This window comes from Gorilla gorilla, chromosome 13 (assembly GCF_029281585.2).
Source record: "Gorilla gorilla gorilla isolate KB3781 chromosome 13, NHGRI_mGorGor1-v2.1_pri, whole genome shotgun sequence".
NCBI classification, from domain to species: domain Eukaryota; kingdom Metazoa; phylum Chordata; class Mammalia; order Primates; family Hominidae; genus Gorilla; species Gorilla gorilla.
The window spans coordinates 129,568,986-129,589,830 of NC_073237.2; the positions used below are offsets into that span (position 1 = coordinate 129,568,986).

At 51.9% G+C, this 20,845-nt stretch overlaps 1 protein-coding gene across 2 annotated transcripts; it reads right to left on the reverse strand.

Moving 5' to 3' along the window:
• Window positions 1-14,018: 14,018 nt before the first annotated feature.
• On the reverse strand, window positions 14,019-17,887 carry OBP2B (odorant binding protein 2B). Of its 2 annotated transcripts, XM_004048802.5 has the most exons (7): window positions 17,759-17,887; window positions 17,124-17,257; window positions 16,787-16,857; window positions 15,902-16,012; window positions 14,991-15,092; window positions 14,657-14,680; window positions 14,019-14,415 (listed from the first exon to the last, which is right to left on the reverse strand). In XM_004048802.5, the coding sequence occupies exons 1-6, from the start codon at window positions 17,828-17,830 to the stop codon at window positions 14,658-14,660; spliced, it is 513 nt and encodes a 170-aa protein (XP_004048850.3). In that variant the 5' UTR covers window positions 17,831-17,887; the 3' UTR covers window positions 14,019-14,415; window position 14,657. The 2 variants fall into 2 exon arrangements, 1 of the variants encoding a protein (XP_004048850.3); XR_010130142.1 differs by lacking the exons at window positions 15,902-16,012; window positions 16,787-16,857; window positions 17,124-17,257; window positions 17,759-17,887 and having other exon boundaries at window positions 14,022-14,151; window positions 14,991-15,097.
• Between the last annotated feature and the right edge of the window lie 2,958 nt (window positions 17,888-20,845).

Genomic DNA, 20,845 nt, shown 5'->3' on the forward strand with positions numbered 1-20,845 from the left:
TATTCTAGGGGCCTGGGGTTCACTGTCGTATTCCAGGCGTCTGGGGTTCACTGTCGTATTCCAGGTGTCTGGGGTTCACAGTCATATTCCAGGGGCCTGGGGTTCACCACCATATTCCAGGTCTCTGGGGTTCACTGTCGTATTCCAGGTGTCTGGGGTTCACCGTCATATTCCAGGTGTCTGGGTTCACTGTTATATTCCAGGTGTCTGGGATTCACCATCGCATTCCAGGTGTCTGGGATTCACCATCACATTCCAGGTGTCTGGGATTCACTGTCATATTCCAGGTGTCTGGGGTTCACTGCTGTATTCCAGGTGTCTGGGATTCACCATCGCATTCCAGGTGTCTGGGATTCACTGTCATATTCCAGGTGTCTGGGGTTCACTGCTGTATTCCAGGTGTCTGGGTTCACCTCGTATTCCAGGGGCCTGGGGTTCACCATCGTATTCCAGGGGCCTGGGGTTTATCATCGTATTCCAGGTGTCTGGCATTCACCATCATATTCCACGGGCCTGGGATTCACTGTTATATTCCAGGTGTTTGAGGCTCACTGTCATATTCCAGGTGTCTGCATACAACAGGGAGCAGCACACAGGTGCTGAATGCATGAATGACTGAATGAATGAACCCAAGACTTCTTTGTGTCGCAGGATTCTTTAGAGCACCCCCCGAAGGGCTGTTGGGAGGATTACACTGATTCATTCATCTATTTATTCAGTAAACATTAAGCACCTCCTGTGTCAGGCTCTGTTCTAGAGGCTTGAGAGAATTGCTGTGAACAAGTACGGTCCCCACTGGTGTGAGGCTGCCCGAGCAGGGTTTAAATGAGGGGAGGCGGGTCTCAAGCACATGGTCCAAGCTCAGTGGGAGCAGCTGCCGGGATCAGTAGGTCAGGCACAAGTTCCTGTCCCGCAGCTCAGGGCCAGCCTGGGTGGGGCCTGTGGTGGAGGGGATGTGGGATCCTTGCTCCAAACAGCCATGCCATGCTATCCATGATTCCCAATGGCTTTCCCCTCACTGGGCCTCAGTTTTCCCATCTATAAAATGGGCATGTGAGGATATCCATTTCCTGGTTCCATAATGAAGTTGGCCTTGATTCTTTAAGGCAAGCAAAGAAGAGCTCTCTGCAGTTTGTCTCTCTTCACGTGACCTGGAGGCCCAGGGTTAGAGTTCACTGCAGGACCTGGGCTATGTGTCCCCACAGGAGGACTGGCCAATATCTCTCTTCTGGTCAGTGGTTGAGCTGGGCCAGGAGCTCCGGCCTGGCCCATAGTGAACATGATGACCCAGGTGTTGGGGACATGCTGGTAAAGCAATCTCCCAAGGTGCTGGTAAAATCCAGCTGGGTGCCTCAGGCACAGAGCAGTAAGTGCTAGCCCTGGTAGCCATTGGGTTTAGCCAGAGATCTTTCCAGAGTGATACATAAAAGGCTCCCTCCTTTCACTTTTTCTTATTTTCTTTCCCAACTACGTTGTATTTTGTCATGTGGGTGGTCATCATTTATTTAACCGGACCCTTGCTGGAGGAAATTGGGTTGTTTCTAATCTTTGGCTCTTGCGAGGAAAGCTGCAATCAATAACTGTGAACACACGTCAAGTGTAGAAGTGTTAAGTGGGATGAATTCCCTGTACTGGGACTGATAAATGAAAGGGTAAATACATTTGTAATTTTGTGGGGTTTTTGTTGTTGTTGTTATTGTTTTGAGACAGAGCCTCTCTCTGTTGCCCAGGCTGGAGTGCAGTGGTGCGATCTCGGCTCACTGCAACCTCCACCTCCTGGGTTCAAGTGCCTCAGCCTCCCAAGTAGCTGGGATTACAGGAGCACCATCATGCCCAGCTAATTTTTGTATTTTTTTGTAGAGGAGGGGTTTCACCATGTTGGCCAGGTTGGTCTCGAACTCCTGACCTCAAGTGATCCACCTGCTTTGGCCTCCCAGAGTGCTAGTATTACAAGTGTGAGCCACTGCGCCTGGCCAATTTGTAACTTTGATAGATATCGTCAAACTGCATCCATTGGCAGGCAACTTATATTTCTGTCGGCAATGAATAAAAGTTCCTATTTCTACACAGCTTCGGAGTATACTTTCAAACCTTTGGATTAGACAATTTTGTATATTATCATTGAGAATGAACATACGTTCATATGCTTAAAACCTTTTGTATTTCTTTCTGTAAAGGGTCTCATACTCTCTTTTGCTGATCTTTTTCTTATCAATTTCTAGGAGCTCTTTACATATTGGGGATGCGAGTCATTTTCCTGAGATGAGTTGCAGATATTTGTTCCCAGCTTATTCCTTCTTTTTCACATTGTGGGGCTCCCCCTACCATGTATTACTGAGTTGGGTTCTCCCCAAATTGATCTATAGACGCAATACATTCTTTATGAAATACAACAGCAGATATTGCTATGTGGAATCTGAGGAACCAATTTAAAAATTTATGTACAAATACAAAGGACTAAAATAGAACCAGAAGAATCTTGAATAAGAACAAATTTGGAGGACTTATGCTATGAGATGTTCAGACTTCTGATGCTACAGGAGTCAAGGCAGTGAGGTTGTAGTGCACAAAACAGACCCACAGAGCAACAGAAACAAATGGAGGCCCGCGGGGTGGGGTGGCTCGCACTTGTAGTCTCAGCACTTTGGGAGGTTGAGGCAGGCGGATCTCTTGAGACCAGGAGTTCGAGACCAGCCCGGCCAACATAGTGAAACCCAGTCTCTACTAAAAATACAAAAGTTAGCCAGGCGTGGTGGCGCATACCTATATTCCCAGCTGCTTGGGAGGCTAAGGCAGGAGAATCACTTGAACCTGGGAGGCGGAGGTTGCAGTGAGCCAAGATCATGCCACTGCACTCCAGCCTGGGGAACACAGTGAGACTCTGTCTCAAAAAAAAAAAAAAAGAAAGAATGAAAGAAAAAGAAAGAAAGAGAAAAAAGAGAGAAAGAGAGAGAGAGAGAATGGAGGCAATCCAGACCGAAACAGACATTTATGAATCCCATGAGCTGAATTCAGGAAGCCAGACACATGAGAGTATATTCTGAGGATGAAGCAACATATGAACCATGCAGACACATTAGCAGAACGAAGGACAAACCCCATGGTAATGCCAAATGATGCAGAAACAGCATGTGACCAAGATTCAACATCCTTTCACAGTAAAAAAAAAAAAAAACACTCCACACATAGGAAGAGGACGAAACTGCCTCAACACAATGAAGGTCGCTTATGAAAAGCTCACTTCTAACATCATACTCAATGGTGACAGGCTGAACGCTTTTCCTCCGAGAGTGGGAACAAGCAAGGGTGCTGGCTCTTGTCTTTTCTGTTCGAGTTAGTATTGAAACTCATAACCAGATGAGTTAGGCGAGAAAAAGAAAGCAAAGGCACCAAATTGGAAAGAAAGAAGTAAAATCATCCCTGTATGCAGATGACATGATCTTATATTTAGCAAACCCTAAAGTTACCAAAAAAGTTAGAAATGTAAATGAATTCAGCCAAGTTGCTGATACAAAATCAGCATTCAAAAGTCAGTTGCCTTTCCATACACCAACAATCAACAATCCAAAAGGAATTAAGAGAATAATTTCAATACAATGGCATCAAAAAGAATAAAATACTAATGGATAAACCTACCCTGCAAGCTCAAAGACTTGTACACTGAAAACTATAAAATGTTGCTGAAAGAAATTAGAGAAGACCCAAATAAATGGAAAGATATCTTGTGTTCTTCAATTCAAAGACTTTAATATTGTCAAATTTCCCTACCACTTGAAGTGATTCACTGCAATTTCTATCAAAATCCAAATGGTATTTGTTTCATAAATATAAAAATTCACCCCAAAATTCACATGGAATCTCAAAGGACCCCAAATAGCCAAGACAATTTGGAAAAAGAACAAAGTGGAGGACTCATACTTCCTGAATTCAAAACATATTACTAAACTACAGTAATCAAAACAGTGTGGTACTGGCCAAAGGCAAAGATATAGACCAATGGAATAAAACAGAGAACCCCTGTGTACATATGTTCAAGCAATCCTCAACAATGGTGCTGAGACCTGTCACTGGGGAAAGGACAGTTTCTCCAACAAATGGTGCTGGGAAAAATGATATTCATGTGCAGAAGCATAAAGGAAGACCCTTGCCTTACACCACATCCAAAAATTAACTAGAAATGAAATAAGGACCTAATGGTAATACCTGTAACTGCACAACCTCTAGAAGAAAATATAGGAAAATTTGAAATTGCATATCTGACTTTTCAGATATGACACCAAAAACACAGGCAAACCAAAGCAAAAACAGACAGACAGAAGTACATCAATCATAAATACTTTCAGGCATCAAAAAACACTAACAGCAAAGTGAAAAGGTAACCTACAAGCTGAGAGAAAATATTTGCAAATCATATCTCTGATACGGATTTTTATCTAGAATAAATAAACCCTACAACTCAACAAGAAAACAATTAAATACTCCCACTTAAAAAAATGAGTAAAAAAGGTGCTGAAGAAAAAAAAAAGAAAAAAATGGTAAAGGACTTGAGTAGACATTTTTCTAAAGGTGGTTTTCTTTTCTTTCTTTTTTTTTTTTTTTTGAGATGGAGTTTTACTCTTGTCGCTCAGGGTGGAATGCAATGGCACGATCTCGGCTCACTGCAACCCCCGCCTCCCGGGTTCAAGTGATTCTCCTGCCTCAGCCTTCCAAGTAGCTGAGATTACAGGCGTCTGCCGCCACACCTGGCTAATTTTTGTATTTTTAGTAGAGACAGGGTTTCACCATGTTGGCCAGGCTGGTCTTGAACTCCTGACCTCAGGCGATCTGCCTGCCTTGGCTCCCCAAAGTGCTGGGATTACAGGCATGAGCCACCACACCCGGCCTTAAAGATGGTTTTCAAATGACCAACAAGCACACACAAACATGCTTCACATCACTAATTATCAGAGAATGCAAACCAAGTCCACAATGAGGTAATATCCTCACATCCATTAGGACAGCGACTATCAATAACAAATGTTGGCAAGGATGTGAAGTTGGAACACTTGTGCTCCATTGGTGGGAATGTAAAAATGGTGCAGCCTATGTGGAAAAAAGTGTGGAGGTTCCTCACATCATTAAAAATACGAGTACCATATCATCCAGCAATCCCACTCCTGCATGTATTGCCAAAACAATTGAAAACTGGGTCTAGAAAAGATACTTCCACATCCATACTCACAGCAGGACTATTCACTGTAGCCAAGAGGTGGAAGCATCCTAAATGTCCATCAAAAGATGAACAGATAAGCAAATATGGTATGTGGTATGTATGTATAAGAAAATATTGGCCAGGCGCAGTGGCTCACGCCTGTAATCCCAGCACTTTGGGAGGCTGAGGTGGGTGGATCATGAGGTCAGAAGATCGAGACCATCCTGGCTAACATGGTGAAACCCCGTCTCTACTAAAAATACAAAAAATTAGCCAGGCGTGGTGGCGGGCACCTGTAGTCCTAGCTACTCGGGAGGCTGAGGCCGGAGAATGGCGTGAACCTGGGAGGCCAGGCTTGCAGTGAGCCGAGATGGCGCCACTGCACTCCAGCCTGGGTGACAGAGCAAGACTCCATCTCAAAAACAAAAACAAAACAAAAATACAAAAACAAAACTTGTACAAAAACAAATGTGTGTAGCAGCTCCATTCATCATTGCTAGAAACTGGAAACAACTCAAACACCTTCACCATCAATAGGGCAAACTGTTGTACATCCACGCAATGAAACTTCTCAGCAATTAAAAGGAGCAAGCTGTTGATATGCTTAACAGCATGGATTAATATCAAAGGCAGTAGGCTGAATGAGTGAAGCCAGTCTAAAAAGGCTGCATACTATGCAGTTCCATTTATGTGATATTCTAGAGAAGACACAACTACAGAGATGCAAGAAAGATTGAGGTCCCCAGAGGTGAGGGGCTGGGGGAGGATTTGACTGTGGAGGGTAAGCAGTGGGTGGTGCTGGGGTGGCAGATCTGCTCTGCCTGCTGACGACAGTGGTGGTTACACAAATCTACACATGTGGCTGTGTGCGGTGGCTCACGCCTATAATCCGAGCACTTTGGGAGGCCAAGGAGGGCAAATCACCTGAGGTCAGGTGTTTGAGACCAGCTTGGCCAATATGGTGAAACCCTGTCTCTAGTAAAAATACAAAAATTAGCCAGGCATGGTGGCAGGCACCTGTAATCCCAGCTACTTGGGAGGCTGAGGCAGGAGAATCGCTTGAACCCTCAAGGCGGAGGTTGCAGTGAACAGAGATCGCGCCACTGCACTCCAGCTTGGGCGACAGGACGAGACTCTGTTTAAAAAAAAAAAAAATCTATGCACGTGCTAAAATCCACAGAACTGTCCATGAAAAAACCCACTTTTTTTCTGTGTGAATTTCAAAATAAAATAATAAAAAAAATCAGAAAGAGACTCACGTTAAAAAAACAAAGAATGAAAAGGAAAATATATTTTCCAAAAGAAGTTGCTGTGAAATATGAGGAGAAACATCAAATGTGAACACACAAAGATGCTTGGTGCTGATAACAGGAATGATCATCCTTAGGGAAAAGAAAGTCACCACCACTGAGCTGGCCACACCAAAACAATTGTAAATTCTAAATATATGGAGCAAAAACTAATTGAATTTAAGGAGAAGATGAGAAATCAACAACTGAAGCAGGATTACTTAACGGAGATATTCAGAAACAAATGGATGAAGTAGAGAAAAATATTTGAGAGTGTAAGATGTAAGTAACGTGATCAGTTAAGTTCATCTAATAGGTGTTTGTGGAAATATGCAACTACCAAAACCCACAAATTAAGTTCAAGCACATGAGAAATGTTTGCAAAAACTTTTCAGCCATATATCAGAAAGGAACTATCAACAGATTCCCATAACTGACAGTGTATACTCTTAGGATTACAAAGGAACTTATGAACTACTGAGAAATGAATATCAGTGACAGCAATCTCTATCAACATTTGTTGGATGCAGCCAAAGGTGTCCTTTGTTGCACTCAGAAAATTACAGACATAAGCATTAGAAACATAAAACATGGAAATATGGCCGGGCGCGGTGGCTCACGCCTGTAATCTCAGCACTTTGGGAGGCCGAGGCAGGTGGATCACTTCAGGCCAGGAGTTCAAGACCAGCCTGGCTAACATGGTGAAATCCTGCCTCTACTAAAAAAAAAAATACAAAAATTAGCCGGGCATGGTGGTGGGCACCTGTAATCCCAGCTACTCAGGAGGCTGACGCAGGAGAATCGCTTGAACCCAGAAAGCGGAGGTTGCCGTGAGCCAAGATCACGCCACTACACTCCAGCCTGGGGCGACAGAGCAAGACCCTGTCTCAAGAAAAAAAAAAAAAAAAAAAAAAGAAACATATAACATATAAATAAATGAACCAAGTGTTCAAATCAATATTAAAAATAATAACAGAGCAGGCCAGAAGCAGTGGCTCATGCCTGTAATCCCAGCACTTTGGGAGGCTGAGGCGGGTGGATCACTCGAGGTCAGGAGTTCAAGACCAGCCTGGCCAACATGGTGAAACTCCGTCTCTACTAAAAATACAAAAATTAGGCCTGGTGCGGTGGCTCACGCCTGTAATCCCAAGCACTTTGGGAGGCCGAGGCAGGCGGATCACAAGGTCAGGAGTTCCAGACCAGCCTGGTCAACATGGTGAAACCCCATCTCTACTTAAAATACAAAATAAATAAATAAATAAATAAGCCGGACGTGGTGGTACTTAAAATACAAAATAAATAAATAAATAAATAAATAAGCCGGGCGTGGTGGCGGGCACCTGTAATTCCGGTTACTCAGGAGGCTGAGGCAGGAGAATCGCTTGAACCTGGGAGGCGGAGGTTGCAGTGAGCGAGATGGCCCCACTGTATTCCAGCCCGGGCGACAGTGTGAGACTCTGTCTCAAAAAAAGAAAAACCCAAGAAAACAAAAATTAGCCAAGCGTGGTGGCCCTCTCCTGTAGTACCAGCTACTTGGGAGGCTGAGGGAGGAGAATCACTTGAACCCGGGAGGCGGAGGTTGCAGTGAGCTGAGATGGCGCCACCGCACTCCAGCCTGGGGGACAGAGTGAGACTCCGTCTCAATAAACAAACAAACAAATAACCGAGCAAAACCAAAATGCCAAGGGGACGTGAGACAGGAGTGCGAGCTGGGAGTCGGCACAGGGCGAGGCAGAGACACTCCTCGGAGGCAGAAGCTGGTTCCTTATAGAGATGGAAAGAAAGAAATGGACTCTGGGGAGACTGGAGAAGAACAGAAACACAGGAGGCAAAAATAAATACTGCGGATGGAAGCAGAGACAAAACAAAATGTAAGCTGCTCCAAATCGGCGGCGGAGCGAGTTCTGGAAGAGCGGCGGTGTGGGAACCTCCGGTGCCTTCCTCTCCCAGCTGCAGCTGCGTTCCCAGGCAGGCCTCCCCGGAGCCAGGGACGGAGGCCCAGGACTCCGCCAGGGGTGGGTCCGTTCCCCTTCTTGGAGGGAGTGTGACCCACAGGCCCCACGGAAAGGCAGTGCCACTCCCGTGACATTCCACAAGGCCCCGCTGGCCGGCCCCTGGCCTGCCCCCAGAGAACTGCTCGCAGGCAATGATGCCCTGCAGCCTGAGACCTGGGCACCTCGGCCTTTGCCCCAAGGAGGCTGGGGATAGAAAGGCTTCCCCCAGGATTCTCTGCAGGAGATGAGCAAAACGTCCGCAGAGCCAGTGACTGCGGGACCCACGACAATCTCAGGTCACGCCTGCCGGGAGAAGCAGCACCTGGACCTGAGCCCGGGGACGGGCAAAGGAACGCAGCTCGTGAGTGGCCCAGAGAGTGGGAACCAGAGCGCCCCGACGGCAGCGGAAGCCACCCGGGCGCCAAACCAGTAACGCGCCCCTTGAGGACAGGAGGCCACGGCGCAAAAGCAGACTGGGCTCGGAAACACGTGCTTTACAAATGGGGAAATGAGTGAGACGATGCAGGAGAGACCGCAGCCAGACGTAGAAGGTGAAGACCACCGCGAAGAGGAAGCTCGCAGCCAGAGCTGAGTGAGAGCCCGCGGGCGGGAGGGGGCCGGGCGCGCGGGAGCCTTCCCTGCAAACCCCGGGCGTTCCAGGAGCAGGGAGGCACACGGATGGAGGACAGGAGACCAAGAATGGCATAAAATTTCTCCGAGCAGAAGGAACGCCGCAGAGTGTGAGCGTGAGATTGCTAGCGCTCACAAATTCAGGCAAGGCAGGTGAGGAGAGACACAGGCCTGCGCATCCTGGAAAGCTCTTGGACTTAAAAGATGAAAATAAATGATCCTGGAAAGATCTCGAAAGATCAAGAATATAAAGCGCTTTTGTTTGTTTGTTTTTAATAAAACGAACCCCTAAACGCAGACAGAAAGGAAGAACAAGCATCCATGGATTGTTCGGAGAAAAAGGTTGATATCCAAGAATGCGGTACCAGGCCAGGAACGGAAGAAAGTGAAGTGACCTGGGGGGAGGCGAGCGCTGATCCGAGGAGAGGAGCCAATGAGAGGCGCTCACCAGGCAAGCGGGTGGGCGGGGGCCTGGCGCTGAGCTCAGACAAGTCCAAGGGAAGATGCATAGGAGTTGATCGTGCAGAGATGGCAGCAAGCGGCAACGGAATCCCCCTGCATTGACAATAAACCTCCAGGAATCCCCCTGCATTGAGAGAATAAACCTCCCGGCTCTGGTTCTGTTCCGTGTCTGTTAGCGGGTTTTAGGGGTGAGTTAGGGGGAGGGCACTGCCACCAGCCCTCGGATATATTTCTCCTGCTGTTCACTATGTGTAATAGACAAACACCAACAAGAAGAGAAGAGGCCAGGCACAGTCGGTGGCTCATGACTGGAATTCAGGCACTTTGGGAGGCCAAGGTGGGAGGATCATCTGAGCCTAGGAGTTTGAGACTAGCCTGAGCAACGCTGGGAGTTTCTGTCTCTAAGAAAAAAAAAAATTACCTGGGCATAGTGGTGCACACCTGTAGTGGCAGCTACTCAGGAGGCTGAGCTACTCAGGATTGCCTGAGCCTGAGATATCAAGGCTACAGTGAGCTGTGATTGTACTACTGCACTCCAGCCTAGGCAACAGAGAAGGACAGTGTCTCATAAAAGAAAAAAAAAGAGGAGAAAAGCTTCCCAGACCTGCCCACACCATGGTGTCCAACAGGTGGCTGGGACCCCATGTCCTCCGGTCAGCTCTCATCAGGGCCTCATGGGACCTTCCTGCTGGGGCCTGATCTGAAATGCACTGCTTCTTCAGACGGCTGAGGGTTTCTGCCCACCCAACCTTTGGCAATGCCAGGCGAGACAGGCAGCTGCAGCCCCACCGTCACTGGCATCCTCTGGGCAGGTGCTCAGCGTTCCTCAGGGCCCAGGAGCAAGCCAGACGCCGCCTTCACTTTTGCAGGCAAAATAGAACTTTTTAAACTTCTGCCCATCTCTCTTTTGCACATACAGTATGATAGTCTTGCTAACCTACTGCCAGATGAGTGAATCTGCCTATCACCAAGCAACAGGTGCACTGTCCCATGAGAGGGATGGGGGTGGACGTACAGAACTCCAGGGTTCTCTGGGCACCCTCTGGTGCTTCCAGGCCTGCGAATTGGCACAGCAGGACCACAGACCTCCAAGGTGCCCACCTGGGGGCTCAGAACCCTGGGGGGGAAGGTCGGTGCTATCCCACCGGAGAAGAGACCTAGTCTGGCTGAGCCCCTGGCCAGCGGCGAGGAGGAAAGGATGAACATCAGCCACACCTGGCACTGACTGCCACAGCCAGAGCCTCGCCCAGCCCAAGAATGTTTCTGTTCTAAGACTTTTTTCTTTTTTGTTTTTTAGAAATTATCACAGGCAAATGTCACCTTGAAGACCCGGTGGCAGCAAAGTGTGAGCTCAGTGTGGGGCATGAGTGTTCTGAAGCTGCCAGGGGTGGACTGCAGTGGGTGCCATGGGGGCTGTCATAGCCCCTTGGGTCTTGCCATTGCAGGCCACGCTGGCCACGTTTCCACCGCAGTGTCCTCAGCTCCTCTCTGGAGGGGTCGTCTTTCCACCTAAGCCGCCCTGCCCTGCAGCAGCGGGAAGTGCCAGGAATAAGTGCCCCATGGAAGCATCCCCATCCCGTGACCGGCTGGAGCTTGTCTAAAACATGGCAGCGCCAGGGACTGAGCCCCAGTTGGTCGCAAGTGGTCACCTTGATGCTGGACCCTTCACCAGTGGCCTTCCCTGCTAACGTCACCTCTCCAACCCTACTTAGGAGGGTCTCCTGGGACCACCTCCTAAGTAAACCACTTGAGCTTGCATCTGCCTCATCTGCTTCTGGGGGACTCACACTAGAAAAACAAAATTAATATTTTTTTGTTATATGAAGTGGTGTGATTTGAAATCCTTCTATGGATAATGAATGCTTGCTTATGTCTTTTAAAAAAAATTTTTTTTTTTTGAGACAGAGTTTTGCTATGTTGCCCAGGCTGGTCTCAAACTCCTAGGCTCAAGTGATCCTCCCATGTCAGCATCCTCAGGAGCTGGGACTACAGGTGCGCGCCACCATGCCCGACTCCAGCATCTTTGTTCTCTTAATATTGAGTCCAGACGTGGAGTTAGGCAACTGCAGGCATGCAGATTACACTCCCCAGCAAGAAGGCTCATCATTGACACACATGCAGACTTAGGCTGTACCAGGCATGTATGCCAGGGGGGTGCATTGTGAGTAGGTAGGTGTGTGTTCGGGTGTGAGACTGTGTGTATGTGTGAGAGAGAGCATGTGGCAGTGTGTGTGTAGGTGTGTGTGCATGTGTGAGAGCATGTATAGGTGTGTGTAGGGGTGTGTGTGTGCACATATGTGTGTTCATGTGTGAGATTGTGTGTAGATGTGTGCCCGTTCCTCACAGCAACCCTGCTGGTGAGTGCTCCTGTGGTCCTCTCTTTACGAACAAAGAAACAGGTTAAGCACTTTCCGGAAGGCTGGTGACCCACGAGCCCCGTGTCACACTTCTCGGTCTGCCTGGGGCCCTCGCTCTCAGCCTGGACACTTGGCCCCTGGTGAACAAGTCATGTCGGAGAGAACCTGTCTGGTGCGCCATCTCCAGGATACTTGTGTCCCTTTGTACATATATTTAAAAATTCATTTTGAAAGAACAAAAAATCTCCACTGCCCTCCTTCACATCTGCGATTTCTTGATTTTCAAACACTGAAAGGCTTGTTTTGCTCCTGGAGAGATTCTGCTCGGTGCCTCTGCCATGCTTGGGTTGGGAGTGAAAGTTTTCCTGACTTATTTGGGACACTGTCCTCAAATATTTCGGATGTTGGGTGTCTGTGAGGGTCTCATGGTTATGAGCCATGGGAAGAGGCTTCGTGTGACTCAGTGATTGGAGAGTTTGTGGGTGGAACTGGGGGGTGCTGAGCTTGGAAGGGGAAGCTGCATGGGGCCAGGGCTCTCGGGAGCAGAAATGGATGATGGTCGGGGCCCACGTCCGCCAGGACAGAGCCTCCCACCTCGAGGGCTGCATTCCCAGGGCTACAGGTCCCTGGTCCACCCCTCATGAGGTGGCCAGGACATTGGATGGATAGGGCAGATGAATGGACAAACAGCCCAGGCAGGGATGCAGGGAAACCCAGAGCCGCCCATGCCAGGCCCTCCAAGTGGGCAGGAACAGGTTTCCCAGCTTCTTATGTGCCCACCTCCTGTTCCTGCCAGAATCTCCCTGCACCCACGCTCAGCGCTCTGCAGTCCAATCTCTGTCTTTCCCAAGGAGACTCTCCCCACTGCTTAGATGTGTCAAAAATCCTTTTCCACCAGGTAAATATTTTTACTATTTACTATTTTTTCTTCTTTTTACAAACAGAGATGAGGTATCGCTGTGTTTCCCAGGCTGGTCTCGAACACCTGGCCTCAAGTGTCCTTTCTCCTCGGCCTCCCAAAATGCTTACAGATGTGAGCCACTGTACCCGGCCAATTTCATATATATGTATTTTTTTTAACTTTTTAAGTTTTCTATCCAATAGCAAATAACCAACCAATCTTGAATTTTTACACATATCCTAACCTTTCTGGAATCTGCATGGTAGCACAGGGTGAGGGAGATGGCTTACTGCTCACCCATCTTTGTAGGGTGAGGTCTGTCCTGCCCTCCACATGTGGCCCGTGGACACCCAGGTTGGTTCCGCCTCGGCTCGCCTGGGCCCTGCTGGCCTGGCTCACTTCAGGACCACCCTGTAGCCTCACCCAAGAATCATGTCCAGGTGGGAGAGGAGGAGATGAGGATGCTGGTCTGGCGGGAGGCGGGCAGTGGTTACTTGGTGTGGCCCGGGGGAGAGGTGATCGCTTTGAAGGCTCACCCCCCAGGAGGCCTGTCCAGCTTGGGTTTGTGGTTCCTGGGGCATGTTTATCACTGCGGTGCAGTGGCCTCTCGTCCCTCACTGTGGTCGGCCTCCTCATGTCCCAGCAGCCCCAGTGTCTGCACAGACCATGGCCCCTGGACAAGCCATGGGAAGGCCAGGGTGGCGCCAAGGATCTCGGAGACCAGGGTCGGCTCTGCCTTGCTCTGGGGGTGATGATGGAGGTGCCAGTGCCCCTCTCTCCAGCGCCCCTCTCTCCAGCGCCCCTCTCTCCAGTGCTGCCACTGAGCCCAGGCTGCTAAAATGGGGCAGCTTGGAGGATCCCTCTGAGACCCCTGGGGCGGGAGCCCTGCAGTGGCCCCACTGCTGCAGCCCTGACGCCGTGTCCCCGCTCCTGTCCTCCCCAGTGGCTTTCCAAACGCTCCTGCCCAGGGCCCTGCCTGTCCTAAGCTGAACCTGAGACCTGAGGGCGGCTCTGCAGGAAGCGCCTCCAGGACATCACGCAGCCCCGCAGGCCTGTTGGACATCATGCCTCTTGTGGTTTGGCCCTTGCTAGGTCCAACATCTCCCCAGCTTCCCTTGTGGCTCCCCCTCCCAGCAGACCTCCCAGGGAGCGGGTGCAAGCCCCTCTGTCCCCACAGATAGGCCTGCCCAGAGCTGGGGGAGAAGGTCTTTATTTGGAGTCAGGTGGGTGGGAGCAGGGAAGGGTCATGGCTGGAGGGTAGGTCCAGGTGGTCCGGGCTCTGTATCTGGTGGTAGGGTGGGCTCTGGAGGTGCAGACCCGGGGGCTGCTGTGCTGGGAAGAGGAGCAGAGGTCAGGGAGGCTGCAGGGTAGGGCAGAGGCCAGGCCCAGAGCTCCCTCCCCAGGCTCTACAGCCCCCACATCGGCCACTGCTGGGCAACCTCGGGGCCCCAGAGCGACCTCAGCTCCTCCAATGACTGGGCAGGCCTCTGAGCATCCTTGGTGGGTGGATGGTGGGGAGTGGACCGCGTGGGGACAGGTGCAGGGGGCGATGGGCTGAGCTGACACCTGAGAGAGCCCGAGGGAGGCCTCGCTGTGGAAAGGCCGAGGAGGACCCTCACTCGGGCTGGCAGGCGCAGGAATGGTAAAACAAAGGACTTCCCGAATGTCCCAGGAATTGTGGGTGGGCAGACTCTGAGGTGCCAACCTCGTGCCTGACCCTGGGGGGGTCTCCCTGGCTGTGTGGGATGGGAGGGGCCAGAGCAGATGTACCCTCGAACCCCGGGAACCCAGGACTCTGGGCTTGTCCAGTGTCCTCCCAAAGGCTCACTCACCCTAGTGTTCGAGAACGCAGCTTCCTGCAGAGACCAAGAAAAACCCAGGGATGAGAAGGCGCCCTAGACCGGGGCCCAGACCCCATCACAACCCAGAGCGCGGAGCCCCCCGACCCCATCGCAGCCCAGAGCGCGGAGCCCCCCGACCCCATCGCAGCCCAGAGCGCGGAGCCTCCAACGGAGGACGCTAAACAGGGCCCGGGAGCCCCTGCGAGGAGACTCGGGGCACACGGGGAATGCGGGGGACATGGGAGGACACGGGGGTCATGGGACACTGGAGACAGCAGACAGACACAGCAGAGGGACACAGGGGACTGGGCACAGCCGTCCTCACCCGTCTGCAGGGGCGTGAAAATGTCCTCCTCCGAGAGTCCCTTGCACTGCACAAATTTCTTACATTCTTTCAGGGCCTCCAGGTTGGTATCAGAATTCCTACCTGCAGGTGAGGTGGCCAGGTGAGCCGAGGTGGGGAGAGCGGCACGGCCCTGCATGGAGCAGATGCTGAAAGGAGATGACCACAGCCCAGCACCAGGACAGGGGGAGAGGCCTGAGAGTGGATCAGAGCTCGGGGGTGGGGCTGGGGACAGAGGAGATGGCCACTGCCCAGCACCAGGACAAAGGGAGAGACCCAAGAGTGGACCAGAGCTCTGGGGTGGGGCCGGGGACAGAAGAGATTGCCACAGCCCAGCACCGGACAAGCAGGAGAGGAGGCTTGAGAATGGGCGAGAGCTCAGGGGTGGGACTGGGGACAGAGGAGACAGTCACTGCCCAGATGAGAGGTCCCCAGGAAGGGGGACAGTGGCGGGGACTCTCCAAGCCACTTGGCAAACCCAGGGGACCTGGGCAGCTCCCAAAGCCACCCTGCAGGGTCACAGCCCTCACCTGGAGGGACCTTGTCTCCCAGAGGCACTGGCCACCCTCCTGCCCTGGAGGGTCCCTGCCCCATGAAGAGCTCTGTTAGGACGCTTAAGGTGACCCTCCCCCTTAAGGTGACCCTCCTACACCCGAGACCCTAGAAGCAGCCCTTGGCAGGTTCATGTCACCGAGGGCCATGTCTGTCCCTGCCTGGCCCACCCCATTCCCACTTCAGGTACTTGGACTGGCTGCCCAGCGGTGCCCGGCACATGAAAGCCGGCACAGGGGGCTTCCTTTTCTCACATGCCAGGGCATGGTGGTGCTGGTTCCAACGGCTTCCAGAGGCAGAGACCGTGGGGCAGGACACGCAGACCCCAGCGAGCCCCTCACCCACAAGCTTTCCCATGTGGAGCAGGCCCCCATGGCGCTGGTCTTTGCAGTAAAAGACGTAGTGGTCCCTCCTGGGCAGCTCCTGCAGGTACATGAGCTTCCTGCCCCCATCTGTAGATGACAGAGAAAATGGGTCATTCCCAGAGAGAACACTTGGGGCCACATGAAGAAACACTCGGGAATGTTTCAGCGGTCACCCAGGTGCCCTGGACAGCCTGAGCCAGGCCTGGCTGCTCCCCACAGTGTGGACCCAGACACGGAGGCAGGAGCCTCCTCTCAGGAAGGTCCCAATGCAAGTAATGGAGCCACAAGGCCAGAGCACATCCAGGACTAGAGTCCGGCCTTCCCAGCTCCAGCAGCTGCTCCTGCCCCACTTCCCTGTCCCTAACCCTCATCTTCCCCCTCAGCCTCCCCATCTCTAATCCTCAGCTTCCGCAGCACTAACCCTCGGCCTCCCCATCCCTAACCCTCGGCCTCCCCATCCCTAACCCTCAGCTTCCCAATCCCTAACCGTTAGCCCCCGTCCCTAACCCTCAGCCTCCCCATCCTTAACCCTCAGCTTCCCCATCCCTAACCCTCGGCCTCCCCGTACCTAATCCTTGGCCTCCTTGTCCCAATCCTCAGCTTCCTCAATGTGTCAATGGCTAGGGCCTCCCAGAGGGCAGGTGTGATCTGGTCCATCTCGACTGCGGACAAGCTTGTCACACCCGGTGTCTGATGTCAGGGCCACCAGCCCCCCAGGAAGGAGAGGCTAGCCCCTCCTTGGAGGTGGGCAGAGCTGGGACCCTGGCAAAAGGGCAGCCTGGGCACTCTCTACCTGTGGGGGTTGGTGCACTGGGGTTGGCGGTGGGGGAGGGTGGGGGTGGGAGTGGGGGAGGGGCTCACAGGCGCTGAATTTGCCAGGCTCCTCCGTTTTCCGCATCAGGATTTTCTTCTGGATGCGCCGATCCTCCCTCCTGGAAAACAGGAGACACGCGGGCAGCAGCTCCCAGGACACACCTGGCCCATCCTCAGCTCACCTGGTGCATGGCCCTGACCCAGCAACCTGAAAATTCCACTGCCTCCCAATCCCACTGAGCTTTAGGATGCCCAGGCTGTTTCCCTCCAAGGCAGGGGGTGATTCTTACCAACACCTGAAACATGGATGGGGCAACGGGCACCAGGTGGGTCTGGGGAGGGGAGCGAAAGTGGACTGAGGGGCCCTGCAGTGGGCAACACTCACATGAAGGTGAACGTGGCTTCCAAGTTCCCACCGCCCAGGGCTGTCACCTTCACTGGGGACACCTTCCTGGGCCTCCTGTCCTCCGGAAAGTCCTTATCAACCACCATGGCCTTCATGTACCATGTCCCTGTGATCTGGAGCAGGCCGAGGCCGTGAGCCCACCATGGGCTGGCCCAGATTCTACTCTGACCCTGGCACTCAGGCCTGCAACTATAACCAGACACCCATGGTGCCTGGCTGCTGCCCCAAAGACAGGCTGGTTTCCTGCACCTTAGTTAGAGCTCAGCTGGAGTGAGTTAGAGCCAGCCCCTTGCTCAGGGATTCTAGCCCCCAGTGGAAGGAGAACGTTTCTGCACCCCATGGACCCCTGGGCCCCAGCACCAGATGAGCCCTCCCTCCACAGGGCCCAACCCTGCGAGACCTTCGGGCTTCAGGCGTCAGTGCAGCAGGAACCCCTGAGACGAGCCTGCTCCGGCCCTGGGCCTCATGGGGAGCCGTGTCTGCTGAAGGAACAATAGGACCCCCCTCCCACCACCCCAGGTTTAAGTGACACCTCCTAAAGCAGGGCCCCTGGCACTGCCCCCTGCCCAGGAGTCCGCCTGGCTCCTCCATCTGCCCACGCCAACCCAGCTCACATCCTCCTCCTCCCGGGTGAAGGACAGGGCAGCGGCCAGGCCGAGTGTGACACCCAGGAACAGGGCCTTCATCTCCAGAACTCTGTGCTGCCGACCTCGGCAGGTCACTGGGCATCTGAACGAGGCTGTGCTGGCTCCTCTCGAGATGTTCTTTATAGCCCCCTGGCCAGTGTCCTGGGAGCACGTGGCACGGTGCACCCCTCCCCATGGTGGCAACCAGTCCTGCATCCGGGAGGGGGAGTGTCCTCACTGCTGGCATCTGGCGAACAGCAAGTCAGTGCCAGCCAGAGAAGAAAAGACACGCGATGCTGTCCAGAGTTTGCACCACCCGAATGCGCCCACTCAGATGAGCCCAGAGGACTCGAGAGGACAGGGCAGGGTGGTGTACATTTGCACCCCGAGCCACAGAGGCAGGGCCCACAGCCTCGGGATACTCCTTCCCCAACCCCTGCGCCCTCCCAGGGCCACGGCTGGGACCCTGGGCAAGTTCTCTGGGGAACTGGCCATCTCCCTGCTGAGCAGAAACGGATTGGGCTTTAGAACCAGAGAGACGTGGGGCTGCTGCCAGCTGAGTCCCTCACGCCCTAGAGCCCAAGCTTCTGCCCACTCTGGGACCCACTCTGGGACCCACTCTGCATTGATCTTCCCTGCCCGGACCCTGCACTCGAGCTTCCTAGGGGCAGAGGAGGGCACTATTGTGTGGCTCAGGGTCAGTTTATATACGGCCTCCTCGGGCCATATGAGGGACCACGCCGCCTCCCCCACCCCGCTTCACTCCGTACCGGAGCCTGGCTGTGCTGTCCTCAGAACACACGATCTCTCTGGATTGTCCTGTCCGTTTCTTCCTGCACGTATTCATCGACCATCTCCCTGTTAGAATATACATTCCCCTCTCTCGTCAGCTTTGACGGCCCCCAGCCCCCAGGACAGGCCTTGAATCTCATCCCTTTAGATAAACAGGTCGCATGAGGCACCAAGAGCCACCTGCCAGCCTGTGCTCAGAGTTCGTGGCTGAGGTCCCTTGGGCACCTGGCTCTGCTGGCCTCATCCCCAGCCAACCTGAGCCAGAACTTTGCCTTCTCCCTCCCGGACCCTGTATTTCTCAGGTGTGTGTCATCTTCCCTGGGACCCACGGCTGACCCACGCTCTGCAGGCAGGTGCTTGACCCACACAATGGCATCTTTGTGCCTCTCTGGCCCAAGATCAGACACTCTCAAGTACTTACTCAATAATACTAATGCACACTCTAATAAACCCTGGGGCTGTAACAAACGGGCTGGCGTGACCCAGTCCCTCACCCCTCCCACGGCAAGTGCTGCAGAGCAGAAACCCCCCACCCTCATCCCCCCGGGCAGGAAAGGATGGGGCCTGGGCTCTTCAGGACCAGAGATGAGCAAACAGGCTGGAGTCTCTACATCAACGGGAAGGTTTCTCTGTTCTCTGTGTTTGTTGACTGTACCCCAGGCACCTCGTATTTCATTGGTTGTTTGTGAATCATTGATCTAAGCACCTTACAACACTGGTGCTGCTGGCTCAATCCTTGAAGAAAATGCTGGAACGACATGCACAGATGCTTCAGAGAACAGGGCTCTCCCATGAGGTCCACGCTCAGTGCGACGGGTGCTCTCCAGGAGTCTCCCATTGTCCACCCATCTTGCCCTGTGTCCCAGTCTCATTTGCCAACTGTGTTCTTTTAGATACTTATTGCGTTCAACTGGTGCAGACACCATCAGGAGATAGTAGGGCTGGAGGTTGGGGGTCAACCCATGGCAGACATGAGGGGCGAGATCTCTGGCCCCCAGTGCTTTGTGGCCTGGGGCACTTCTCTGGATGGCTGTGTTCCTTCTGATGGTGGCTCCTGTTGGGCTGCCGCTACCACACAACTTTCTCTCTCACCACTTCCCTCACGACCCTTTTCTTTGAATCTCAGGGTGATCACAGCTTTTCAGGGCTGCTAATTCCTAGGTGCTTCACTGAAGTGGACAGTGTCTGGGCTTTACTCGACATCTGGGCATAAGAAGGTTTAGATGGCACCACCAAACAAGCACCTAGACCAGAGCATGTGCTGGCTGGGACTGAGGCACGCCAAGAAGGAGCAGAGGGGGAGCTTACGATGAATCTCAGTTAAGGCTGCAAGACCAACTGCACAGTAGGGACCATCGCCTGTGCCACCAACCACCTATTTTAATTATTTCAGAGACTGTGGCTGGCCACCATGCTGAAGCATCAGTTACAAAATGGACTTGATTTGCTGTGTGAGTGGGTCAGTGCAGTGCAAGGGGTGGCTGAAGGCACTGGTGACCCACGCTCTCGGCCCACCTGCCACAGTTGTAGATCGTTCCTGGTGCACGGACGTATTCACAGCTTCCCACCTTAAGTGCCTGCACCTTTTCTTCTGTGCTTCCCCTGACACTGATGAAACCCAGATATGCAAGTGAATCAGCATCCTCAGTCCGTAGGGATAGTAACTGATGGGATAAATGGTCTGGACTCTTCCTTCTAAGTGGAACAATCAAATATGGTTCCACCCTATTTCTCAGATGGTCCTCAGAAGGACTGAGTCCCAGTTGCCCACAATGGTAACATCATTAACATGCTTTGTTGGTTTTTCTGCCTTCCAAATCTCACTTGATCTCAGACTTCTGGCCACCAGAATGTGAGAAAATAAATTTTCGTTCTAAGCCACCCAGTTTGTAGTATTTTGTTATAGCAACCCTATAAAAATAATACAAACTCTAGCATATTAATGATTATATTAAATGTAAATGGTTTAAATATTAAATGACAGTGATTGGCAAAGTGAATTAAAAACCATTATACAACTATATGTCGTCTACAAGAAACTTACTTCAAATGTAACAATAGAGGCAGGTTGAAAGTAAAAACATGAAAAAAGATATATAAACATTAATCAAAAGAAAGCAGAAGCATTATTTCAATAACAGATAAAATAGACTTTAGAACAAAGACTAATTAACAGAGAGGGAAATTATACAATAATAAGTGGGCCATTCTGCAAAGAAGACATAGTAGTCCTAAACGTGTGTGCACCAAACATTAGCTGCACAATATGTGAAGCAAAACAGA